The 27878-nt window shown below is 45.0% G+C and overlaps 2 protein-coding genes across 2 annotated transcripts in view; one reads left to right on the forward strand and one right to left on the reverse strand.

Moving 5' to 3' along the window:
• LOC143769424 (caspase-2-like) overlaps positions 1 to 27878 on the reverse strand; it is a 212036-nt gene that overhangs the window by 69219 nt on the left and 114939 nt on the right. The gene's annotated exons all lie outside the window — the stretch shown is intronic.
• LOC143766405 (uncharacterized) overlaps positions 1410 to 27878 on the forward strand; it is a 58764-nt gene continuing 32295 nt past the window's right edge. Inside the window, exons 1-2 of the mRNA XM_077254072.1 lie at positions 1410 to 1583; positions 14658 to 14771. Of these exons, the coding sequence (XP_077110187.1) occupies positions 1566 to 1583; positions 14658 to 14771 (132 nt within the window). The 5' untranslated portion in view covers positions 1410 to 1565. The remainder of the gene's footprint in view (positions 1584 to 14657; positions 14772 to 27878) is intronic.

The following is a 27878-nucleotide window of genomic DNA, read 5'->3' on the forward strand; positions in this document are numbered from 1 at the left end:
GGTGGCTAAAGAAATCTTTGTTAACCTTCTGGGACCAGAGAGAGCCTCCAAGGTGACGATTGAAAGGATCCATCGTGCTCTAAGGCCTAAACCAAAGCCTGAAGAACTTCCTAGAGATATCATATGTGGACTGCTCAGCTTTGTGGATACGGCTGCGATCCTGGCAAGCGCTAGAGATCAAGACAAAATACTACATGAAAACTCACAAATTCAGCTTTTCCAGGACTTAGCCCCTTCCACTTTAGCAAAAAGAAGAATACTCAAACCCCTTCTTGCAGCCCTAAAGGCCAAAAACTTGTCATATAAATGGCTATTTCCATTTGGCCTTGCAGTGAATGTCGCCAGTCGCCAAGTCACGATCCGTTCCCCAGAAGACCTTCAAAAAGCCTGGGAAACCCTAAACATCTCACCAATCAACATACCCTCCTGGATGCCAATTGACTCTGACTGGAATCTACCTCCTTTGAAAAAACCCTTAAGGTACCGTCACATTAAGCGACGCTGCAGCGATAGCGACAACGATGCCGATCGCTGCAGCGTCGCTGTTTGATCGCTGGAGAGCTGTCACACAGACCGCTCTCCAGCGACCAACGATGCCGAAGTCCCCGGGTAACCAGGGTAAACATCGGGTTGCTAAGCGCAGGGCCGCGCTTAGTAACCCGATGTTTACCCTGGTTACCAGCGTAAAAGTAAAAAAAACAAACAGTACATACTTACCTGCGCGTCTCCCAGCGTCTGCTTCCTGACACTGACTGAGCTCCGGCCCTAACAGCACAGCGGTGACGTCACCGCTGTGCTTTCACTTTCACTTTAGGGCCGGCGCTCAGTCAGAGCAGGAAGCAGACGCTGGGAGACGCGCAGGTGAGCATGTACTGTTTGTTTTTTTTACTTTTACGCTGGTAACCAGGGTAAACATCGGGTTACTAAGCGCGGCCCTGCGCTTAGTAACCCGATGTTTACCCTGGTTACCAGTGTAAAACATCGCTGGTATCGTTGCTTTTGGTGTCAAACACAACGATACACGGCGATCGGACGACCAAATAAAGTTCTGGACTTTATTCAGCGACCAGCGACATCACAGCAGGATCCTGATCGCTGCTGCATGTCAAACTAAACGATATCGCTAGCCAGGACGCTGCAACGTCACGGATCGCTAGCGATATCGTTTAGTGTGACGGTACCTTTAGAATGGTCACAAAGGAAGAAATACAATTCACCTAAAGTGAAGAAACAAGACCCTAAGAAACAACCACCATGAAAGCCTTAATCTTCATTTGACCTTCCATTTGGTACATTAGAGTAGTTGTTTGGATTGTTTAGATCTGTTGATTCTTCAGACAACTACCTCTGCCTCTTTTAAGTTTCTATCTTTATCTTTATTACACTAGATTGTACCTTTCATTGCTATAGATCAGATCACATCTTGGACTAACCCTCGCCTATGTCTGGGTATTCTTCCCCCCCCCCTGCGATGGGCGAGAATTTGAATGTATATAGTTTGTTATTCATGTTTTTCCCCTCTTCTCCCAGGTACCGTGATGGGATAATCTTCTCCTCAAGACATAATGAGTGCGAATAGTAAGGTGAGCCCCGGGTCCATCACAGTTGCCTCCTTTAATGTTAAAGGCCTCAATACTCCTGCAAAAAGAAACCAAATTCTTAATCTCTTAAAAAAAACAAAAAACCCAAGTAGCCTTCCTCCAGGAAACTCACTTTAAAAGCGGCAGGACACCCAACACCTCCTTCTCCCCATATCCAACGTGGTTTAACAGCTGCAACTCTTCTGCGTCCAAGGGTGTCAGCATAGCACTAAAAAAAGGTTTACCGTTTTCGCCCAAGGATACATTGAGTGATCATGAAGGGAGATACATCTTTGTTAAGGGACACCTAGCCAACACCCTAGTTACATTTGCCAACCTCTATGCACCTAATAAATACCAGGTTCAGTGGATATTGAAAACATTGGAGGTATTACAACTTTTCACCGAGGGGTTACTTATTATAGGGGGAGATTTTAACATCACCCTAAATCCAGAGATTGATTCCTCAAGCGGACTGTCCTTTGTCTCTAAAAAACTAAGGCATAATCTCCTAAACAAACTACCGTATATACTCGAGTATAAGCCGAGATTTTCAGCCCAAATTTTTGGGCTGAAAGTGCCCCTCTCGGCTTATACTCGAGTCATGATCGGTGGTGGGGTCGGCGGGTGAGCACTGTCATATACTCACCTAGTCCCGGCGATCCTGTCGCTCCCCCTGCCTGTCCCACGGTCTCCGGGTGCCGCAGCCTCTTCCCCTGAGCGGTCACGTGGGGCCGCTCATTAGAGAAATGAATAGGCGGCTCCACCTCCCTTAGGGGCGGAGCCGCCTATTCATTTCTCTAATCAGCGGTGCCGGTGACCGCTGACAGAGGAAGAGGCTGCGGCACCGAAGACCAGCTGTCCGGGGGAAGGAGCGGGACGCCGGGAGCAGGTAAGTATGACATATTCACCTGTCCGCGTTCCACACGCCGGGCGCCGCTCCATCTTCCCGGCGTCTCTCTGCACTGACTGTGCAGGTCAGAGGGCGCGATGACGCATATAGTGTGCGCGCCGCCCTCTGCCTGATCAGTCAGTGCGGAGAGACGCCGGGAAGATGGCGCCGAGGAGCTGCAAGCAAGACAGGTGAGTATGTGTTTTTTTTTTTTTTTTATTGCAGCAGCAGCAACAGCTATGGGGCAATAATGGACGGTGCAAAGCACTATATGGCACAGCTATGGGGCAACGGTGCAGAGCACTATATGGCACAGCTATGGGGCAACGGTGCAGAGCACTATATGGCACAGCTATGGGGCAATGGTGCAGAGCACTATATGGCACAGCTATGGGGCAATGGTGCAGAGCACTATATGGCACAGCTATGGGGCAATGGTGCAGAGCACTATATGGCACAGCTATGGGGCAACGGTTCAGAGCACTATATGGCACAGCTATGGGGTAATGGTGCAGAGCACTATATGGCACAGCTATGGGGCAATGGTGCAGAGCACTATATGGCACAGCTATGGGGCAACGGTTCAGAGCACTATATGGCACAGCTATGGGGTAATGGTGCAGAGCACTATATGGCACAGCTATGGGGCAATGGTGCAGAGCACTATATGGCACAGCTATGGTGCAGAGCACTATATGGCACAGCTATGGGGCAATAATGGACGGTGCAGAGCACTATATGGCACAGCTATGGGGCAATGGTGCAGAGCACTATATGGCACAGCTATGGGGCAACGGTGCAGAGCACTATATATATATGGCACAGCTATGGGGCAACGGTGCAGAGCACTATATGGCACAGCTATGGGGCAATGGTGCAGAGCACTATATGGCACAGCTATGGGGCAATGGTGCAGAGCACTATATGGCACAGCTATGGGGCAACGGTGCAGAGCACTATATATATGGCACAGCTATGGGGCAACGGTGCAGAGCACTATATGGCACAGCTATGGGGCAACGGTGCAGAGCACTATATATATGGCACAGCTATGGGGCAACGGTGCAGAGCACTATATGGCACAGCTATGGGGCAATGGTGCAGAGCACTATATGGCACAGCTATGGGGCAATGGTGCAGAGCACTATATGGCACAGCTATGGGGCAACGGTGCAGAGCACTATATATATGGCACAGCTATGGGGCAATGGTGCAGAGCACTATATGGCACAGCTATGGGGCAATGGTGCAGAGCACTATATGGCACAGCTATGGGGCAAAGGTGCAGAGCACTATATGGCACAGCTATGGGGCAACGGTGCAGAGCATTATATATATGGCACAGCTATGGGGCAACGGTGCAGAGCATTGTATATATGGCACAGCTTTATGTGGAGCATCTATGGGGCCAGAATGAACGGTATGGAGTATCTATTTTTAATTTTGAAATTCACCGGTACCTGCTGCATTTTCCACCCTAGGCTTATACTCGAGTCAATAAGTTTTCCCAGTTTTTTTGTGGCAAAATTAGGGGGGTCGGCTTATACTCGGGTCGGCTTATACTCGAGTATATACGGTATCTACTCTACATCTCATTGACCCCTGGCGTATCTTTCATCCAACCACTAAAGACTTTACCTTCTTCTCCCCCCCTCACTCGTCCTACCATCGTATTGACCTCCTTTTGACACAATCGAGATCCTTAAATTTAATTAAGTCCGCTAGTATTGGTTTAATTACAATCTCAGATCACGCACCGATCTTCATAGATATCGTCATCGACACATTACCTCGCCCAGCCTCATCTTGGAGACTTAATGAATCCCTATTAGATAACCCACAAAACTTAGAGAAAATAAAGTACGCACTTTCACGATACTTTTTAGAAAATATCACAGACGGATCATTGACACCCAACATATGGGAGGCCCACAAAGCGGTACTTCGAGGAGAGTTCATCTCAATCGGAGCCCACGAAAAAAAACTAAGAGATAAAGAGATGATGTCTCTTCTTCACCAAATCGCAACTACGGAGCGCCTACATAAAAAAACTGGCACGCAAGGTCTTCAACGGGAATTAGTTGACCTTCGCGCCAGATTAAAAGACTTGCTTAATGTTAAATCGGCTAAGATGTTTATGCATAGTAGGCATCGATTCTATATGCACGGTAACAAAAATAGCAAGCTGACCGCCCACCTTCTTAAAAAACAGAGAGAGAGCAAATTTGTAAAACATGTATACAATGATCTGAACGCGAAGGTTGACAGATCCGAAGATATTGCCGAGGCTTTTAGACGCTATTATCAATCCCTCTACAACTTGGAGTCCCCCGATTCCATGAAAGATTGTATAGCTGCGACAAGCATGATCCATGAATTCTTGGCGCCTCTTGCCCTCCCAAAGGTGCAATTCAAAGACCATGCAGCCCTTCTGTCCCAAGTTACCAGTCAAGAAATTAGTGACACCCTGCAAAATATGGCGACTAATAAAACTCCAGGCCCAGATGGCTTCCCACTATCATATTATAAAAAAATTTCGGACCCACTCCTACCACATTTAACTTCCCTGTTTAACTCCTTCCTGGCAGGTATACCCCCTACTAGACAGACTTTAGAAGCACACATATCAGTTATCCCCAAAGAGGGTAGAGATGTCGGTCAGTGCAGCAACTATCGTCCAATATCTCTATTGAATTCTGATCTAAAACTCTGGGCTAAAATCCTTGCTTCCAGGATCAATAGTGTCCTTGTATCCCTAATACATCCCGATCAAGTGGGTTTTGTCGGAGGTCGTGAGGGAAAGGAAAACACATTAAAAATCCTTTTAGCTATCTCACATGCCAGACGCTCCGGAATCCCGTTGACTCTATTATCAACTGACGCCGAGAAGGCCTTTGACAGAGTCAGTTGGCATTATATGATATGCACGCTAAAGAAGTTTGACTTCCCACAACCTTTTATTGATGCCATCATGACTCTGTACTCAACTCCATCCGCTAGGGTTAGGGTCAACGGGGTACTTTCGGATCCTTTTGGGATAGAAAATGGCACCAGGCAAGGCTGCCCTCTCTCCCCTACGCTCTTTGTGTTAGTCATGGAGACACTTATACAGAAAATAAGACAGGAAGAGTCAATAAAGGGTCTAACGGTGGATCACATAGAATTTAAAACAGCGGCTTTCGCTGATGACCTTATGATCTTAATCTCTAACCCTAAATCCGCATTCCCCTCTATTTTAAAACTTCTCGAGGAGTTTGGAATTATCTCAAACTTTAAAGTAAACATGCACAAGTCAGAAGTCATGAACGTCTCACTACCAGACGAGGTCGTCCTATATCTCAAAAAGTCTACCCCCTTCAGTTGGCTTACAGACAAATTGAAATATTTAGGTGTCTTTCTCACTGCAAACCCCGACACTCTTTACAAACACAATTTTGAGCCCCTCCTGGACAACCTCCAAACACTCCTTAAAACCTATGACTTACCATACATTTCATGGTTTGGGAGGATTAACATAATCAAATCATACATCCTTCCAAAGATATTCTATCCAATGAACATGATTCCTATACCTCTCCCCAAGACTTTCTTCATAGCAATCAATAAACTAGTCAGAAGGTATGTTTGGAGGGGTAAAAGACCTAGACTCCCATTCAAAATCCTCTCACTCCCAAAAAAGAAAGGAGGTCTCGGACTTCCACACTTTGAGATTTACTATCAGGCAATACACTTGGCCAGGTGGATATCTCTGACCAAACCCAGACTTTCCCAAAACACACCTAACCTTGAACTCTTACTTTTGGGAGGAGGGGCTGAGAAATACCTTTGGACTTCGGCCGTCCCCCCGAAAAATTCACTTGATGAAATAACTAACAATACGCTGTCCATTAGGAGGAAATTGATCCCAAATAACTGGCCAAAATGTCTCTTTTTGGATAGCATGCCTCTGGGGGTCGTACCTTGGCTCATCGATCCAAAATATGTAGACGCATTTGACCTCTGGGACTCATTACTGAATCTCCCAATTTCTCATTTGCTTTCTAATCAAATCAATTGTATAAATAATTGGCCATGTGAAGCCAGGAAACATCCCCGAGACTTCATGCAAGTACACCACGTTCAACACATCATGTTCAAACTAAGGTCAAACATCCAACATAACTCAGATTGGCTTTGGCTCGAACTTATACTAAAACTTAATCCCACACCCCCTAATTTAATATCCAAACTATACCAAAATTTAATTTATCCAAACACTAAATTTAAACCTTTATACTTATCCTCCTGGGAGTCTGAATTAAACATTTCTCTCTCCAGTAAGGAATTAAATCAAGTTTTAGGACACTCACATGGGTTCTCAAGATGTGTCCTGTTACAGGAGAATGCCTTTAAAATCCTCTCCAGATGGTATAGAACCCCCGAATCACTCTATCACCTAGGCCTCTTAGACTCTCCTCTTTGTTGGAGATGCTTGAAGTCAAAGGGCTCGTTATCACACATATTCTGGTCATGCCCAACCATTACAAAATTCTGGACAGATGTTTTCGATCGACTCCGTCAACTGGGATTAATAAGTCATAACCTAACACCCCAAGAAATTCTACTGTCACTTCCCACGACGTCTTACAAACCGAAAAAACATGACCTTCTCCCTCTTCTAATAGCCGCAGCCAAACATTTGATTTCAGTGCACTGGAGACAAAAGAACCCCCCTCGTATCGAGGAGTGGAACAAAAAAGTCCAAGACATCTGTAGGATGGAGGAATTGTCCAGTTGGGACTCTCATTCACATGATAAATTCTTTCGAATATGGTTGCCATGGCAAATGTTAAATACCCCTTCTTCACTGCCTTCCACTAACCCTTCTTAAATGTGCAGGTTTGTTTCTCCTATAAACTCATCGAGTTTGTCGATAATGCAATGTGATGGACCCGGACACTACTCACCCACCTGATTACTTTAGTTTTACGTAACTATTCTTGATGATACTCCGCATTAGTTGGTTGAAACCTCCTGACTAATTTCTGCTGGTTCTAGATTGTAGTGTACACGATCTCTTTGTCAAAGAACCTGTATTCAGAATTTTCTACTTTAACCACTATCTCCCCTCCGGTACTTTCCCCCCCTCCTCTCTCTCCACCACCCCCTCCCCCTTTGTTTTTGGAGTTCTTGTTACTCTCGATTCTTGTGTTAAAGTGTTTTACTATTTGCTTTTAAGATTTATGGGTTTTACAACCCTAACCTCGTGACCTAAAATTTTTACTAACAATTTAAGCAAAAAACTGTAGTTATGGTCACCTCAATGATCACTTTGCATCTGTACGGTACGTTTTATCACATTCAGAAGTCTGTAATATGATTTCCTAGATTCATATGTACCATCTTGTTGTTAATGTAATTTGAAAATTTGAAAATAAAAATTAAAAAAAAAAAAAAAAGAAAAAGCCGACACTGCAGCTAGTTTAGAAGAATACACCTGTAGTTTTTTAACCACATTCAGTACTGACCACAAATTCATTAAAAAATCTATTAATGAGTTATGGCATATAGTAAGAGAGGACAACATACTTGGTAAACTGGTGCCACAACAACCTAAAATTATTTTTAGGAGAGCACCAAGCCTGAAAAATAAATTGGCTCCAAGCAGACTTCTTGATGAAAGAAAAAAATCATTTGGTGCACAAAAACCAGGGATTTTTAAATGTCTCCACAAAAAATGTCTGTGTTGTGGTATTATAGCCCATACCAGTACAACATTTAGGCTACGTTCACACGATCCTTTTTTTCATCCTTTTTTTTTCAGGTCCTGTTTTGAAAAACCGCAGCTAAATTCAGCGCTGATTTTAGCTGCGGTTTTTGATCCTTTTTCTTCTGCGGATTCCACTGCGGGTTTCCAAATGCAGTTTCCTATTGGTGCTGCTGGAAACCCGCAGCGGAATCTGCAGAAAGAAGTGACATGCTACTTCTTTTTTCTGCAGGCAAAACCGCTGCGGATTTGCCTGTGGAAAAAAGGATCGTCGGCACAGCGGGTCCTTTTTTCCATTGGGTTACATTGTACTGTAACCTACATGGAAAACTGCTGCGGATCCGCAGTGCAATTCCGCTGCGGATCCGCAGCAAAAACCGCACCGTGTGAACATAGCCTTAAACATCCCTCCTTTCCTTATTCTTTTCCAATTAGTCATTTTTTCACCTGCACCACTTCCTTTGTCATTTACATTATCACTTGTCCATGCAACAAGATATATGTTGGTAGGACTACACAACCACTCCACCTCCGTATGAATTCCCACCGACACAATATTAAAATAGGTTACCTTAAACATGGTCTTTCCAAACATTTTAGTATCGCACACAATTGCAATCCTTTATTATTCCGAGTTCACCCTATTGATCACGTCCCTGCACATGTTTCCAATCGCATACAGTCACTTAATAGGAAAGAGGTTTTTTGGATATACACCTTGAATTCCCTTGAACCTGAAGGGTTAAATGTAATAGCAGATATCCTTTGATCTAACAGTCTTGAAGTGAAGTGTGGTTATAATGACTGAATTTTATTCTAATAATTATCCCTGGTGTCTTGGAGGGTTTTTAGTACATATTATAGTATATAAAAATTATGACATTATGTATTGTATAATTAACAACAGTGTACATCCTTCTTGCAAGATCGTGTGTTCTCCTTTTTTATAAGAATAGTTTTGGATTTATCTCCACAAGAAATATCAAAAAAGAATCCAGTAGTAACCTGTGGCACAACGACTTGAACAGCCTAAATAATAGAATTACCACACAAGGGTCCCTGGTTCGAACACCTGTTGGGCTACCTGAGATCCCTGCCTTTTTATATGTAGATCCCGGCTTATTTTTCCCACGTTTCCTTTTTATATTTTCCTTTTTATTTTTCAATGTTTTTGTTTTTACATTAATCATTGTTTTAGGCTATTAATAGTAATGAGTATTTCTTCTGTATTACTATGTTTTTAATCTAGTTTATGTATTATAATATAAGGGCATGGTCGCCCCTCCCCTTCCTTTCTATAAATATGCTCCATATTGTGTTATGTATTACATGCCCTGAGGAAGAGAGCAAGAACGCTCTTGAAATGCGTAGGCTCAAATAAACTATCTAAAATATATTCCGTGAGCGCGGTCTTCATTTTGCCTAAGACTACTACCCCCAACATCCTTTCGGATTTCTGTGGAGACCTGCTGCTACGGTTACACCTGCATGGGAGTTGTGACCTACTTTCACAACTGCAATAGGTGAGCACATTCCCTACAAAGTCTGTATTTATTTATATACAGTGTGACACATTGGGGGCGCCTTGTGTTTTTTTTCTTTAAATGAGGAGGGAAAAATACCAGAAGTGAGAGAAAGGTTGAATATTTTTGTTAGGTGAGAGGTGACAGCCGGGGAAAGGGACTGGAGGAGGTGTGACGGAATGGGGTCACTGGTGCAAGTGGTCGGGCGAGAAGATGCAAGGAGCCTGATCACTTCTTCTTCTGTAACTGGTTCAAAGGCAGAGCGTAAACTAGATGCAGTGGGGGAGGGAGGACAGTGCATGGTATGAAGAGATTGGGAGATGATTTCCTGTCGAATGTGGTCAATTTTTTCTTTGAAGTAATTGGCCAGATCGTCAGCGCGGAGATCTCATTTCTGAATTTGCTCCAGTTTTTCAATGTCTTTTTAAAATGTGCCCAGAACTGGACACAGTATTCCAGATGAGGCCTGACCAAGAAGGAGTAGAGGGTAATTACTTTACGTGATCTTGACTCTATGCTTCTTTTAATACATCCTAGAACTGTGTTTGCCTTTTTTTCTGCTGCATCACACTGTGGACTCTTGTGCAGTCTGTGATCCATTAGTAAACTCAAGCCTTTTCACATGTGCTGTTGCTTAGTTCTATTCCTCCCATTCTGTAGACTTAATTAATGTTTCTCTTTCCCGGATGTAGAATCTTGCATTTCTCCCTGTTAAATACTATTCTATTAGTCGCTGGCCATTGTCCAAGCTTATCCAGATCCTTCTGAATTTTGGGGGGGGTCTTCTCTAATGTTAGCTATCACTCCTAGCTGTGCATCATCTGCAAATGTGATTAGTTTACCTTCAGTTCCCTTATCTAGATCATTTATACAAATGTTGAACAATACAGAGGCCAGGAAAGAGCCCTGTGATACCCCACTTGAAACATTCTTCCAATTGGTTGTGCAACCATTTATTACCACTGTTTGAGTATGATCACTAAGCCAGTTATGAATCTACCTAACCATAGCCTTGTCAGTCCCATACTTGGTCATTTTTCAATAAGGATAGTTGCTGAAGTTGAGATATAATATAACTACAGCATTTTCCTGATCCACCCAGTCAGTGATTTTATCATAGAAGGAAATTAGATTAGTCTAGCATGACTTGTTTACTACAAACCCATGCTGGCTCTCGTTAATTATTATTTTCTTATCTAAGTTCTATTGTTCTACAGGATTTTTTTTTTAATTCTGGGTAGTAGCAATTTCCTCTGCTAACTCTTTCAGTACCATAGTGTAACAATTATAGTGGAACACTCAGTAATCTCTTGGCTTAAGACAAATAAGCAGCAGAACCAAGTATAGTGATAAGTCTGTATTATTCAAAACAAACACTGGTGCAATGCGTGAGCAAGTTCAAAACACAGCAAATAAGGTGAAATCAGGAGGCAAAGTCAATATTCAAACGCACAAACGAGGGTGCAGTACGTGCACAACAGTTCAAGTGGACGGCAAACTGGGTCCTTCTTAGGAATAGTTTGTTTGCAGCTCTGCTGCAGGCAAAGTCTTATGGACGTAGCACTTTCTGGGGAAATGCAGGTCATAAAACACAGTTTATACCAGGGCTGGCAGTATTAGCAAAGAGTCCGGAAGCAGTGCAGAGCTTCAAGTCCAGAAACAGTCAAATATCTAGCAGTGGAAACCAAACAAGATTAGCTGTAGCAGGATGAGCTTACATGTCCCAGCAGGCAGGAGAAGAATGCAGAGTAATGCAGTAGAACCTCTGAGAGCTGAGAAGGTTAGCTGAATAGGCGGAGCCGCAGTATCTGGAGAGGGGAAGTCTCTTGCAGCAGAAGCCAGGGATTCAGGCAGAATACACAAGCAAGGAGTATGAAGCAAGCCAGGCTTATAAAGACAGGGAAGTCAGATAACATGAGCAGATTTGAGGCAGCAGACGCCATCTTGGAAAATGGCAATAAATAACACCACAGATAAACAAGGAATCCAGAGTCCTTACACGTAGGATGTAATTCATGTGGACCAGGAGATTTAAATTCATTTAAATTAGCTAAGTGTTCCCTCGCCATCTCTCTGTTTATAGATAGAGTGGATTCTGTTATTCTTCAATGGCACCGTGAACATTAGTTGATGTTACAATTGCTTTCTTAGAGAACACAAAATAGGAATTTAAAAGTTCGGCCTTCTCAACATAATTTTTGACCACTTCATCCTTTAAAAATCCTATAGCATCTTTGACTTTTCTTTTTGGTCTCCCTTGCAAGCTTCACTTTTTTACTGGCTTTAGTGCTTCTAACACTTGCCCTGCATTCCCTGCAGACAGCATTATATACTTCTTTAGATATGCCCCCTCCTCTTTCCATTTAATGTACATTTTATTTTTCCCTTTTTAAGACGTGATTAAGTTCTGTGTTCATCCATCCCGGTCTCTTTAAATGCATCCAATTCTTCCTTCTAGTCCTCGTTGGTCTTCCTCCTCTTGTAATCCAAAATTCGAGAATAGCTGCCTCCTAAATTCCCAGCCACCTTTACTTCCTTAACCATTTTCTCCCTATTGGTAAGATTTGGGTCCCAGATTGCTGATCATATTGTGCTCTCTTCTAACATTTGAAAGATAAAGTTGTTAGCAAGAGAAGATAAGAATTTTCTGTACCCATTACTTTTGCCTGAGTGTGATTCTGAACAAATATCTGGATAGTTAAAATCTCCCATAATCACTATGTCGTACTTTTTTGAGAACAGAGGTATTTGATGTAAAGAGTTCATCCATACCTTCAATCTGTCCAGGTGGCCTGTAGTAAACACATACAATAGTGTCCTTTCTATTCTTCTCTCCTTGTATTCTTACCCAGTTTCTATAGAGCTACCAGACTCTGAAGCTTGGAACTCTGTGCATATATTTGTTTTCCTAACATACAAAGCAACACTTCCTCCCCTCTTGTACCGGGAGGCCGGAAGAGCAGTCCTCCTGCAGTAATGACCAAACACACTGCGAGTGTCAGCTCCTAGGACCAGCTCTTGGGAGGAAGATGTTTTAATGAAGCATAAAAATATTAGGAGCACTATGGTCCCAATTGACCAAGGCAATTATGCCAGATTTCTTGTTTAAAATGTTTTGAAATCTCTCAAAACTTTTTGTGTAGCTAAGAGTTTTTTTTGGCGTGTTGACACCAGTTTCGCCCAGCTCTTCCAGTGAATGAACTGGGTAGAGTTTCTATTGCATTGGAGCCAAGCATGGTAATTTTATCCTCGGTGAGAGTCATTTTGAACCTGTAAGTGGCTTTCACTGGGGGGCCGGCTCCCATTGTTCGAGTGCTAAGCTGGAGATGGGATGATACTGCAAGACTGAGGACATGAATGAAGCTGGATGCGATAGTATGGTGGGAATGCTTGATGCGACAATGCCGAATGGGGTAAGGTGGGAGCCCCTGGATGTTTTGATGGGATTTCTGTGGGGGAAGCCTTTGCTATTATTGCACTGACAATGGAGGCTCTGGGTGTCTCTACTGTGGGGGCCTTTGGATGTGGCTTGTAACCCTCTCTTAGAGATGAATATCGGTTTGAAGATAAGAAAAGTTGGTGGAAAAAATAAAACCCACATAGCTGTTAGATTCACCTTCTGCTGTACCATTACTGCTTCGTTGCTCGCACGCAGCTCTGAATATATTCCAGAATTGTCAGTAGGGCACATACTCGCTAAAGCCGGGAACCAGCAGGGTAAAGGCAACATTTTCTGAAAGGAGAAAATGAAGTCTCTTCCCCTCTCGCCTATCGGAGAATAGACTGCTGTATACGGCGTCTTATCCCCTCTATTACACAAATGACTCACTTCTGAAAGGCAATGATTGGCTCATAATACAATATATAGGAGTGGTGCCAGCGCTCCGACTTGACCTTCATAATGCTGAATGGACATTGATCAGTTCCAGTGTGTCTGAACAAGGGCCGTGACCGCATCTCCTGAGCTCAGGCTTTACACTCAGCATAATGTTCCCTCCAGTCAGAGTAGAAGGGATGGAGCACGATGTGGATGATTGCCGCCTTCTGCGCCAGTACTTGGACTGCTCGGTTTACCTGTACTCTTGATCAGTTCCTCTGTCTTGTGGAGACCTCTAAGAAAGGCATTTTAATTAGTGCTTTTTAGATATTGGCTGAAGGTTGTCTCTAAAAACGCAGGGATCTTAAAGGCATTCTCCACCACTTTAGTACAGATGATTTCTCCATAGAATCAGTCATCAATATCAGATGGTTGTAGGTCGGACTCCTGGCCCCTCCACCAATAAGTGGGTTATAGCTGCGGCAGCGGCGGATGTAAGTTGTGCACAGAGCGTCACCCCAGTGACCACTGCCTGGTGCAGATCACCTCCAATCCTCCCCAATATCTGATCTGCCCCGACAGCGGACGGAGCGTTTCCACTCTGAGCAGTGTCTGCATCTGGACAGAGGTGAGAACAGCTAATCGGCGAGGGTGCCATTTGTTGTGCCCATCTGGAGAGGTGCTCAGTAGAAGAGCAGTGGATAACGCCATCGTGTCATACAACGTGTGTCTGTCTAAACATGTACATGAAAAAATGGTGTCAATGTTTTGCCTTCGTGTTCCTCAGAATAATAATGAATAAATTACAAAGTTTCTCCTATTCTTTACAATGTTATATACGGACAGTACGCCGATGCCATCTGTGCGCTGCTCGTGTTTTTCACAGTCCCATAGACTTGTGTTGGCCCTTTTCATCCATGATACCGGAGAAAAATGGCCACAAGTTCTGTGACAGAACACAATAGTGTGAATAGCGCCACAGACTATAGTGGGTACGAGTTGTGTCCATGAAAACCACTGATCCACCAAGTGCTGACAACACGGGCGTCTGGTAACGTCTCGCCCAGGTCTGTCTAACCTCTGATTGTTCTTCTCATAGGCTCCTATTACGGCTCTACAGCCCCGGCAGGCATCATTTGTACTGGAAAACAATATGAAGACCCAGGAGCAAATAGACAAACTGTTAGAAGAGCAAACAACGCTCATAGTGGAGGTGAGCACATTTGTTTTTTTAACTTTTTAGGTAAATTTTTATTCTCTCTTGAGAAAATCACATTAGATGAGATTGATTAAAGCTATTAGAAAAGTGGTGAATAACGACTGATCCGGTGGCTGTAATGGTGATCTTGTCTGACCAATCCCCCTCTTCTACCGTGACTGTGATATTGTGGGATGCCGTTATACATAGGGGCCATCCTGATGGGAGAATAAGTTTAATTTTCCCAATGCCCCTTGAAAAATCAGTTTTCCCTTTGTTCTTGCCTTCCTTCACCACGATTGACAACCATTAATGGGTCCTGTACGCTGCGCAGACTGGGTGACAGAGGGGACACTATTTAGGGGCTTATGTGTTGGTGCTCAGTCCTGTGGACATCGCAGGGATGGTTTTCATTTAATACATGAAATTCAATTCAAGTGCTAAATTAGAGAAAAAAATAATGTTATTGACAATTCAGCTTTTCTTTAGTGCTTAGGTCATGGGTGAGGAGCTTTTGGCAGAAAAAGCAAAGGAGGAAGGACAAAAGGACCCAAAAACCACTCAGACATTGACCTCTTTCATAATGCCGTCTGATGCCGAGTTCAAAGTCAGATGGTTTCAGAAAATGACCCCGATCCTAATGGCCAGCAAGTAATGGTGACCAACTCTCCGTCACCATCACTGACTGTCTGCAGCGGTGCACTGGCCTCACTAATCGTTCCTTCCCAATGGGGGATACAATACTGATATGTTACAGTCATCACTGACATCTTTCCGGAATACATTGTGTGCACAGATCGGTGTTTTTACGGCTGGAGAACTTACTAACCAGACGGCCTGCAGATAGGGCTGTGAGAGATGTCCCCCTGCACATTACAGGGGCTCCGGCTACAGATCAGCGGCTGCTCTATTATTCTGGGTGCAGAGTAAGAGAACGCTGTGAAATGTGCACCGCTATATTAAAAAATGGTTAATAGTTTTCTCATCTTCATTTATGTGCAGACATATTTTTTTTATAACAATGGGTTTCTTCTCTTCGGTGATTTCTTCTTATTGAGAAATGTCGCTGTTTGCTCTCACTCTATGGGTGATTGTAAATTAATACAGTTTCCTACGTAATCATTACATTGGATCAGATAATACCAGACACCATGTGTGTTGTGGCATCTATTTCTTTTTATGAATGAGTTTTATTGAGGAGTCTCTAATAAACAGTGGGATAAAACCCTCATCTGGATTAGGCCATTATCTTACATTGGGCTTTTAGAACAGTTTAGAAATGGCTTCCCGTATTGGTCTCCACATACTTGGTGCATTTTGTTTGGCTTTACACCCGTGGTCAAAATTGTTGGTTCCCCTCGTTTAATGACAGAAAAATCCACAATGGTCACAGAAATAACGTGAATCTGACAAAAGGTAATAATAAACAAAAAAATCTATGAAAATGAACAAATGAAAATCAGACATTGCTTTTCAACCATGCCTCCACAGAATAAAAAAAACCCCATGAAATAGGCCTGGGCAGACATGATGGTACCCTGAAAATAATGTGACACAAAAAGGGACCTGTTAAATCACGATGTGTCCACTAACTATCATCACAGGCGTCTACAATCTTGGAATCAGTGAGTGGCCGGTATATAGGGCTGCAGATCCGCACTGTGCTGGTTGGTGACATGGTGAGTATGTAAGGGGGAGCCAGGGCGGCAGTCATGGCTGAGAGCGATCCCTGTATCACACGCTGGCCTCCCCTCACAGTACAATAATGGCTTTCCTTCTGTGTACCTGTGTCCTGGGTCTCTGCGCTGTCATGGTCCACCCTGGGCTGCCGAAGGCTCCTTATGGACGGGACCGCACAAAGGGAGACACAGTCCAGCTCAACTTTAACAACAACAGCTTTACTTGGCTCTGTACGCAGCACATCCATATTCTTTACAGCGTGAACATCAGGTTTCACAGTACACAATTCTGTCTCCTTTCCTGTTCCGGTCACTAAGCTCGCTTCCGGGATGAACCGTTCCATTCGGTTCCTCAGCGTCTTCCCTGGCCAGGCTCACGTTGTTTGGGAGATCTCTCAGCCATTTAACACCGGTTCTGAGGGCCTCAGCCCACGCCATAAGCCGCCACATATTGAGTGACCTGCCAGTACTGCTTAGTCTTCTTGTAGCAACTGCAGTCCCACTTATACTGCACTGCTAGCACTGCTGCACTGTTCCACCCAGAAAATAGATGGCCGGGCCCTTTCCTTGTGGCAAATGTTACGTGACACGGTGTTGCCCAGGGGCTATAGAGCCCTTCTGCGCTCAGCGGGTGCCCTCCTCATTGACTCTACCAGGAAGTCTTCCCTGCCTTTTCCATCGTGCCCCTCCTGTGTTTAACTATTACAACTAGGTATTATAATGCCCCCATCTAGTGGCCAATTGACAACACTGCACTTTCCCTATCTGAACACATCCTTCTATATTTCTAAACACTCTTTTTCGGCGATTACTTTGTATCTCCGTTCATACTGCACCCACACACACAAATGATACATTATTTGAAAGGTTAACTTGCCCCCTTCAGCAAGAAAATAGCCAAACAAAGCACACATCTACGATGTGATCACAAAATACAGTTTAAACATTAATTTTCATAAACCTGCAGTAAGGAAAAATGACCTGCAGGTGTCAGCACACTACCCCAAAGCTGCTTACAAACATCACTAACAAATCCTAACATTTGCCTTGGGGGCTTTCCAGCTTGCCGAACTCCTTGCCCAGCCAATTTCAGGCATGTTGGAGGATTGCACACTTCACTGCAGGTGAGTCGCATATGCAAACACATTTGTAATCATGCACTGCCTATTCAATTGCACACTTGCTCTGTTTATACTCCACCGACACACACCACACACAAATGATACACCATTTCAAAGGTCAAATTACCTGCAGGTGGCATTTGCATTGGGGTCTTTGCAGCTTGCCGAAGTGCTTGCCCAGCCTATTAAAGGCAAGTTCGAGGATTGCACGCTTCACTGCAGGTGAGTCACATATGAAAACACATTTGTAAACATGCACTGCTTTTTTGGTCATTAATTCGACACACACAAATAATACACCATTTCAAAAGTAAACTTGCCCCCATCAGCAAGAAAAGACACAAACAAACCCCACATTCACGATTTGATCAATAAATACAGTTTAAACATTCATTTTCAGAAACCTGCAGAAAACAACAATAACCTGCAGGTGGCACCACAACCTGAAGACATTTTTTAGCCTCTACTTATCAAACCAATTTATTGTATTACCAATCTACATATATAAATACCTCTCTGTGGTCATCATCTCATTAAATACATTAACATTTGACCAGCTAGATTTTCCTGAATTTGCCTGTGCCCCGACAACCAATGTGCGAGAATTTCGCACAGGCCAACTAATGTATATATATAGTACAATAGCAGCAACAAATGTTTTTACATAAATACACAGTAATATACATCATGAATATTACTTCAAGCCAGGACATCACTGGAAGGGTTTAACGCAAGAAAGGCTAAATATTGGCAACCCCCCTACATGTATCACACTCAACATGGACCAGAGGAAGCGAAGGAAAGAGTCGTCTCAGGAGATTAGAAAGAAAATGATAGACAAACATGTTAAAGCTAAAAGTTATAAGACCTTCTCCAAGTAGCTTGATGTTCCTGTGACTACAGCTGCACATATTATTCCGAAAGTTTAGATCCATGGGACTGTAGCCAACCTCACTGGATGTGGCCGCAGGAGGAAAATTGATGACAAATCAAAGAGACGGATAATACAAATGGTAACAAAAGGGCCAGAAAAACTTCTAAACAGATTAAAGGTGAACTTCAAGCGCAAGGAACATCAGTGTCAGATCGCACCATCCGTCGTACGAGCCAAAGTGGACTTCATGGGAGACGACCAAGGAGGACATCATTGTTGAAAAAAAATTCATAAAACTGCCAGACTGGAATTTGCCAAACTACATGTTGACAAGCCACAAAGCTTCTGGGAGAAAGTTCACAGACGGAAAAATGAAGCCTATCAAGAAAAGAACACTGTCCCTACTGTGAAAGATGGAGGAGGCTCTGTTATGTTCTGGGGCTGCTTTGCTGCATCTGGCACAGGGTGTCTAGAATCTGTGCAGGGTACAATGAAATCTCTGAAATCTCAAGACTATTAAGGGATTCTAGAGAGAAATTTGCTGCCCAGTGTCAGAAAGCTTGGTCTGAGTCGCAGGTCATGGGTCTTGCAACAGGTTAATGACCCAAAACACAGCTAATAACACCCAAGAATGGCTAAGAGGAAAACATTGGACTATTCTGAAGTGGCCTTCTATGAGCCCTAACCTAAATCCTATCGAGCTTCTTTGGAAACAGCTGAAACATGCTGTCTGGAAAAGGCAACCTTCAAACACGAGACAACTGGAGCAGTTTGCTCTTGAGGAGCGGCCAAAATACCTGTCAAGAGGTGCAGAAGTCTCACTTACAGCTACAGAAATTGTTTGATTGCAGTGATTGCCTCAAAAGGTTGTGCAACAAAATATTAAGTTAAGGTCACATCATTTCTGTCAAGGCCTATTGCATGAGTTTTATTTATTTTTTCTTTTAATTATGTGGAAGCATGGTTGAAAAGCAATGTCTGACTTTCATTTGTTAATTTTCAAAGATTTTTTATTTGTTACTTTTGTCAGATTCATGTTATTTCTGTGACCATTGTGGATTTTTCTGTCCTTAAACGAAGGGTACTGTTAGGAATCACGGGGGGGATATTTTATCAACCCACTGCTGCCACCAATATGTCATGAACCGGGGTTGTTTGGCTGCCTCCGGTTCTTTTCTGAAGGGGATTTATTAATATCCCACTTCTGGTTTGGAACTCGCAGCTCTCTGGCGCCCCCCTTACCCTCAGGTCAGTCAGGGAACTGCACCTAGGATAATTAGTCACCAGAATTCTGCCTGCTATGTACTGGCTAATGGGCACACTGCAGCGAGGGCGATATAACTACTCCCACACAGGCGGAAACAATAATTATCAACGCCCCCCGTTGCTGCTAGTGTTACCCACCAGCGCAGGACACTTCCGCTGCCACCAGCTCCTATTTCTTAATTAATAACGGGTCAGGAGCCAACCCAATTAGTAGAGTAATTTACTTCAGAGGACATGAAAGTATGTTATAGAGCAAGGAGAAACGAAGCTAGTAATTTTATATAGTTTACTCCAAAAGGTAGGCAGTGTTTACAAAACTGTAAAAATATATTATTATAAAATGAGACAGTTATGTATATACAGACAATTATAAAATAAAAAGGGATTAAAGGATGAAAATAGACTTACAGTTCTTTCATACCATGGCTGACCATGCGGCTGGGGGGAGGGGAGCATATGTCCCACTGCATCACAGAGGGTCTCTCTGCTAGTTCCCTGGACAAAAGCTAGTGCAAAATGAGGCCTCACTATCTTATACTTGTGCCTAAAACCAAGGCAGTCCCCCTGTGGTGACCTCACTGGGTGGCCGAATACTCACCTTTCTTGAAGATATGAAAAACCATCCCTACATGTATCGCGGTGTATGAACCTCGTAGAAAGACAACACCAGTGTTGTTATGCTCAGCGTGACATGGGGGTTCATTTAGTATTAGCACAGAGTGGGTACATGATCTGTTTACAGAGAAATCCATTCCTTGCATTTCGTTGGGTTTTAATCCTAGAGATTTCAGTGGGGTAAAGATCTCTAGGTGGACATTCGTAATATGTAACTGCAGCGCCCCCACCGCCGCAGGGCCGAGGGGTACCCGGTACCGGGCCTCTGAGTCTCTGCTCTGGGGTTGTCACGGTGGCTAGACCCGGTCCGTGGCCCTGCCTGCGCGGGGGCGTCCAGGGAAAGGGGTTTGCTGTATAGTGGTGATGTTGCGGTGCAGTGTAGGTCGCCGTAAATAACGAGGACACCAGGTTGCAGTCTCTTTACCTCTTTACTGAAGGTCTCAAAGTCCTCAATCCGGAATACGGTTAACCAGGCTACGCAAGTCCGGCCGGTCCGATGGCACCTCCAGAATTCCCTTTGCAGGTGGAAATCTGTGCCTTCCTGCTAGCGCTATGTGTTGTGGTCCTCCCCTGCTGTGCTTACGGGATAGTCCCCACAACTGTTGTGTCTGTTTCTCGTGTTCCCTCACAACTCGATCGGATGATGTTCTTCTCCTCCGTCCCTCCCTGATGGTCTGGTTGGGACGCACACGTATGACGGGTAGGCTCGGAGCTCTTCCGGGACCCTAGAGTCGCCCCTCTCCTAGTGTGCCCCCTATGTCTTCGTAGGTGATATAGTTGAGACAGCCCGCCTGTAACTGACTGTCCTGCCGTAGGTTTGAAGTATGGCCTGGAGTTCTATACTTCCTCGGCGTTCCGGCCACCGGCAAATTGCGCCTCAGTAGGATGTTGCCTCGGTCTAACAGCACGACTCCTACTGGTGTTCCTCCTTCTTGCTTTGATCTCGTTTCTCACTCAGCACAATAAATCTCGCTTCTTATCCTTTCTTGGGGCACCGCCGCTATACTGAGCAGGCACGGTCCCGTAACGTTCTCTCTCGTTGCCAGGCCTCTGTCAGGATCCCACCCCTGACAGGGACCCTACCGAATCTTCCCCCACAACACCCTCTGCCACAAGGTGTTTCCTGGTTCCAACCCAGTCAGCTTTCTCTGATCTAACTTCCTGCCTAACCCCCAGTTTTACCAAAGTGTGAGGAGTGGCCTAATGAATAGCACCCTTAGCTCCCCCTGGAGGCCCGACTGTGAAATGTATTGGTGTATGTGATACCTGGTCAGATGAATCCCTTCAGTGCCATCAGACGTACCATAGCCCCCCATAGTGGTGGAGCAACAGTACTGCAACGACCAGGACTCTGGGGCGCTGCACTCCCCCCCCGGTTAAATCCAGTACTCCTGGACTGGGAAGAAAACAACAATACAGGTTAGCAAAAAGACATACAATTTTGAAAATGCAATAACAATAAGCAAGTTTGAACAAGGCTTCCCTTTATGGGAGGTGAGGCCACTTGAACGTTACAAACATGGTTAAATATTATAAGCAACATGCTATAAATAACTTCTGTTACCCAACTGGGTATTCTACTTAGTGCAACCTTTGAACCATAATTTAACATTGCCTTTAAGGATGTACATACTGAATCCACTAAAGACCTATTTATAAAACATTATAATACTATGCAACTTTTCTACATTCTCCTTCTTTAAGTCTGCAGGACCGCCTGTCCTAACTGCTCCAGGCCTGCTGCCTCTCCTTTCTTTTACAGGACCGCCCCATTCTGCCCGGGCCTACTGCCCCTCCACAACTATACACAGTATAGAACATATCACTTATCTTTCAGTTCAGGATCACTGAGCCATCTCTCTATGGCTCCTAGGAGGACTCAATAACTAACACCGTACGGGTTCACTTTCTGTCCTCATTCTTCTATCAACATTATCAAACATTTCTTACAATCAACTAGTCAGTTACATTTAACTTTTTCTTTAAAGACATTATTGCCATCTAACTGTCTTAAGGCAATACCATTCCTAAGTGCAACATGTGAACATCCCCTTTAAGAGGGGACCAAGTCTCTATGAGGTAGTGCAACTTCTCAAGCTGCAAGTCCGTACGCAGCAAGGACTCCGGTGCGGGTTCCAAGAACCATATCTTCGCAAAGAGTCCTTCTTTTATGTAAAACCAGTAAAGAGCACCTTTAAGAGGGTGCTAACTATATACAAGGAGTTTGTATCATGCATTGTTCATGATTCTGCAGTTCTTGATAACTGGTGCAAAAAGTGGAAAACAAACAAAAAGCAATAGGGATCCCGGGTCAACAAAGGGATCCCTTTAAGAGTTAACCCCAGTTGGGTTTAAAGCAGCAAAAAGCAGGGAAACAAGCAGTTAACTATTTACATATCCATGGCATCGAGGTTTATTCTCGCTCTGGCGGCCGTAGCTCCGCATAGACCTCGCTCGGCAAGGTGATCGGCGAGATCGGGGCCTTTAAGAAGTGCTCCATACCCGTGGCCCGATCCCAGGGTGTAAGGCGCCGGAGTCTATAGGTCCCAGGGAGAGGGGGTGCCGCGACGGGGCCTATCAGCAGGTCCTCTGCTGGCGGGGCAGGGTTGTTCTTCATACCTGCTTCAGATGCGGTCCCTCCGGTGCCGATTTGCTCCGTCTCCGCTGGGATCTGGAACGCTGGTTGCAGGGCCTTGCGCTGCGGCGTTGTCATCTCCGTTTGCAGCATCTCGCTTTCCGGCAGGGCCTTGCTTTCCAGCTTCGGAGCGCTGGACCTTCTTTCCTGCTCCGGACCAAACGAGGCTGCCGACAGGCGTCTAGTGAGGCTCCCGATGATGGTCTTCTTCCACCCGGCCTCAGTACTCAGCTGCGTCTGCAGGAGTTGGTGGATCAGCTCGTCCGCTCCGGTCTGCAGGAGGTCAGCGTCAACTGTGGAGGTCGGGCTGCGGTGCCTCTCCGGGTAGCTGGGGGAGTCCTCGGCTCCGACCCCACGCTCTGGCTCCGGGCGGCTGGCCATGGCGTCCTCCATGTTGCTGACTCCTTCTTCCTAGTCCTTTTCCCGCTCTCTCCTCCGTGGGCGGTTTCGTTTTCTTTGTCTCTGCCCACCATTGAGGATCAGGAGGCGGATCTCGGCTGCTGACGGACACGTCCTCAAGGGGCCGAAATATTTAGACTGGGCGGCCATTGTCTTTCGCGCTCTTCAGCTTGTTCACACCCACTTCCCGCCCCTCTTCTTCTCCTGCGCTCTCCTCAGCGCTGCAATGGTGGCGGTTTTGGCGGTAATCCTTGTAGTAATGGCAATACAAAGTCTTTCCAATAAAGCACAGTCCAAGCACAGTAAATCACAGTTCCAAGGCACACATGACCTGATTCTTCAGGCTTAAGTAGATCCTGTTCGTGACGCCAAGTTTCTTCAGCGCCCCCACCGCCGCAGGGCCGAGGGGTACCCGGTACCGGGCCTCTGAGTCTCTGCTCTGGGGTTGTCACGGTGGCTAGACCCGGTCCGTGGCCCTGCCTGCGCGGGGGCGTCCAGGGAAAGGGGTTTGCTGTATAGTGGTGATGTTGCGGTGCAGTGTAGGTCGCCGTAAATAACGAGGACACCAGGTTGCAGTCTCTTTACCTCTTTACTGAAGGTCTCAAAGTCCTCAATCCGGAATACGGTTAACCAGGCTACGCAAGTCCGGCCGGTCTGATGGCACCTCCAGAATTCCCTTTGCAGGTGGAAATCTGTGCCTTCCTGCTAGCGCTATGTGTTGTGGTCCTCCCCTGCTGTGCTTACGGGATAGTCCCCACAACTGTTGTGTCTGTTTCTCGTGTTCCCTGTTGTGAATTAGACTTTTTTGGCTCCCTCTTGTGGTCACTGGTGATATGACTCTGGGATTGTCTTTCTCAGTTTGGCACCCACCTGGGTCGTTAGTCCAGGGGTGTTGCTATATAAGCTTCCTGGTTTCTCAGTCCAGTGCCTGGCATCGTTGTAATCAGATCCTTTCTGTTTGCTCCTGTCTGCTGATCCTGGTTCTTGCAAAATTAAGCTAAGTCGTGCTTCCTTGTTTTTTTGTTATTTGTATGGCTCTTATTTTCTGTCCAGCTTGTACTAAATGTGATTCCTGATTTTGCTGGAAGCTCTAGGGGGCTGGTATTCTCCCCCCGGGCCATTAGACGGTTCGGGGGTTCTTGAATATCCAGCGTGGAAATTTTGATAGGGTTTTTGCTGACCGTATACGTCATCTTACTATATTCTGCTATTAGTCAGTGGGCCTCTCTTTGCTAAATATCTAGTTCATTCTTACGTTTGTCTTTTCTCCTTACCTCACCGTTATTATTTGTGGGGGGCTTGTATCCAACTTTTGGGGTCGTTTCTCTGGAGGCAAGAAAGGTCTATCTTTTCCCTTCTAGGGTTAGTTAGTTCTCCGGCTGGCGCGAGACGTCTAGAACCAACGTAGGCACGTTCCCCGGCTGCTGCTATTTGTGGTGCTAGGATTAGATATACGGTTAGCCCAGTTACCACTGCCCTATGAGCTGGTTTTTTATGTTTGCAGACTTGGTATGTACTTTTGAGACCCTCTGCCATTGGGGTCATAACAGTATGCCAGGCCAAAGTTGAATGTTTAATGCATTGCAGAAGTGGGATAATAAGAAAGGAAATTCTGAGGTTTTTTTTTCTTTTTTCCTCTCTTTGTTCCTCCCTTTTACCTCTGAGTGGCTTGTGCTTGCTGCAGACATGAATGTCCAGACCTTGATTACAAGTGTGGATCAGCTTGCTGCTCGTGTGCAGGGCATACAAGATTTTGTTACCAGTAGTCCAATGTCTGAACCTAAAATACCTATTCCTGAACTGTTCTCTGGAGACCGATTCAAGTTTAGGAATTTCAGGAATAATTGTAAATTGTTTCTATCTCTGAGACCCCGTTCATCTGGAGACTCAGCTCAGCAACTTAAAATTGTTATCTCTTTCTTACGGGGCGACCCTCAGGATTGGGCCTTCTCGCTAGCGCCAGGAGATCCGGCATTGGCAAATATTGATGCGTTTTTTCTGGCGCTCGGATTGCTTTACGAGGAACCCAATCTTGAAATTCAGGCAGAAAAAGCCTTGCTGGCTATTTATCAGGGCCAGGATGAAGCTGAAGTGTATTGCCAAAAATTTCGGAAATGGTCCGTGCTTACTCAGTGGAATGAGTGTGCTCTGGCCGCAAATTTCAGAAATGGCCTTTCTGAAGCCATTAAGAATGTGATGGTGGGTTTCTCCATTCCTACAAGTCTGAATGATTCCATGGCGCTGGCTATTCAAATTGACCGGCGTTTGCGGGAGCGCAAAACTGCTAATCCTCTGGTGGTGTTGTCTGAACAAACACCTGATTTAATGCAATGTGATAGAATTCAGACTAGAAATGAACGGAAAAATCATAGACGTCAGAATGGGTTGTGTTTTTACTGTGGTGATTCTACACATGTTATATCAGCATGCTCTAAACGCCTAACAAGGGTTGTTAGCCCTGTCGCCATTGGTAATTTGCAACCTAAATTTATTTTGTCTGTGACTTTAATTTGCTCATTGTCCTCCTACCCTGTTATGGCGTTTGTGGATTCAGGTGCTGCCCTGAGTCTTATGGATCTGTCATTTGCCAAGCGCTGTGGTTTTGTTCTTGAGCCTTTGGTAAATCCTATCCCTCTTAGAGGTATTGATGCTACGCCATTGGCGGAAAATAAACCGCAGTTTTGGACACAGGTAACCATGTGCATGACTCCTGAACATCGGGAGGTGATTCGTTTTCTTGTTCTGCATAAAATGCATGATTTGGTCGTTTTGGGTCTGCCATGGTTACAGACCCATAATCCAGTCTTGGTTTGGAAGGCAATGTCTGTGTCAAGTTGGGGCTGTCAGGGAATTCATGGTGATTCCCCGCCGGTGTCTATTGCTTCCTCTACTCCTTCGGAAGTTCCTGAGTATTTGTCTGATTATCAGGATGTATTCAGCGAGTCCAGGTCCAGTGCTCTGCCTCCTCATAGGGACTGTGACTGCGCCATAGATTTGATTCCAGGTAGTAAATTTCCTAAGGGAAGACTATTTAATCTGTCTGTACCTGAGCATACCGCAATGCGTTCGTATATCAAGGAGTCTCTGGAGAAGGGGCATATCCGTCCATCCTCTTCCCCTCTTGGTGCGGGATTCTTTTTTGTGGCCAAGAAGGACGGATCTTTGAGACCTTGTATTGACTATAGGCTTCTGAATAAAATCACTGTTAAATTTCAGTATCCTTTGCCTCTGTTGTCGGACTTGTTTTCCCGGATTAAAGGTGCCAAGTGGTTCACCAAGATAGATCTTCGTGGTGCGTACAACCTTGTGCGCATTAAGCAGGGAGATGAATGGAAAACTGCATTTAATACGCCCGAAGGTCATTTTGAGTACTTGGTGATGCCTTTTGGGCTCTCTAATGCTCCTTCAGTGTTTCAGTCCTTTATGCATGATATTTTCCGGAAGTATCTGGATAAATTTATGATTGTTTATCTGGATGATATTCTGTTTTTTTCTGATGATTGGGACTCGCATGTAGAGCAGGTCAGGATGGTATTTCAGGTTTTGCGTGAGCATGCTTTGTTTGTTAAGGGCTCAAAGTGTCTCTTTGGAGTACAGAAGGTTCCCTTTTTGGGGTTTATTTTTTCCCCTTCTGCGGTGGAGATGGACCCAGTCAAGGTCCGTGCTATTCATGATTGGACTCAGCCCACGTCAGTTAAAAGTCTTCAGAAGTTCTTGGGTTTTGCTAACTTCTACCGTCGTTTTATCGCTAATTTTTCTAGCGTTGTTAAACCTTTGACGGATATGACCAAGAAAGGTTCTGATGTTGCTAACTGGGCTCCTGCAGCCGTGGAAGCTTTCCAAGAGTTGAAGCGCCGGTTTACTTTGGCGCCTGTTTTGTGCCAGCCTGATGTCTCACTGCCTTTTCAGGTTGAAGTGGATGCTTCTGAGATTGGGGCAGGGGCCGTTTTGTCGCAGAGAGGCCCTGGTTGCTCTGTAATGAGACCATGTGCCTTTTTCTCTAGGAAGTTTTCGCCTGCTGAGCGGAATTATGATGTTGGCAATCGGGAGTTGTTGGCCATGAAGTGGGCATTTGAGGAGTGGCGTCATTGGCTCGAGGGTGCTAAGCATCGTGTGGTGGTCTTGACTGATCACAAAAATCTGATGTATCTCGAGTCTGCTAAACGCCTGAATCCTAGACAGGCCCGCTGGTCATTGTTTTTCTCCCGTTTTGACTTTGTGGTCTCGTATTTACCAGGTTCAAAGAATGTGAAGGCTGATGCTCTTTCAAGGAGCTTTGTGCCTGACTCTCCTGGAGTCGTAGAACCAGTTGGTATTCTTAAAGAGGGAGTTATCTTGTCGGCCATTTCTCCGGATTTGCGACGTGTGTTGCAGAGATTTCAGGCTGGTAGACCTGACTCTTGTCCACCTGACAGACTGTTTGTTCCTGATAAGTGGACCAGCAGAGTCATTTCCGAGGTTCATTCCTCGGTGTTGGCAGGGCATCCGGGAATTTTTGGCACCAGAGATCTGGTGGCTAGGTCCTTTTGGTGG

Source organism: Ranitomeya variabilis, chromosome 4 (genome assembly GCF_051348905.1).
Source record: "Ranitomeya variabilis isolate aRanVar5 chromosome 4, aRanVar5.hap1, whole genome shotgun sequence".
Taxonomy (NCBI): domain Eukaryota; kingdom Metazoa; phylum Chordata; class Amphibia; order Anura; family Dendrobatidae; genus Ranitomeya; species Ranitomeya variabilis.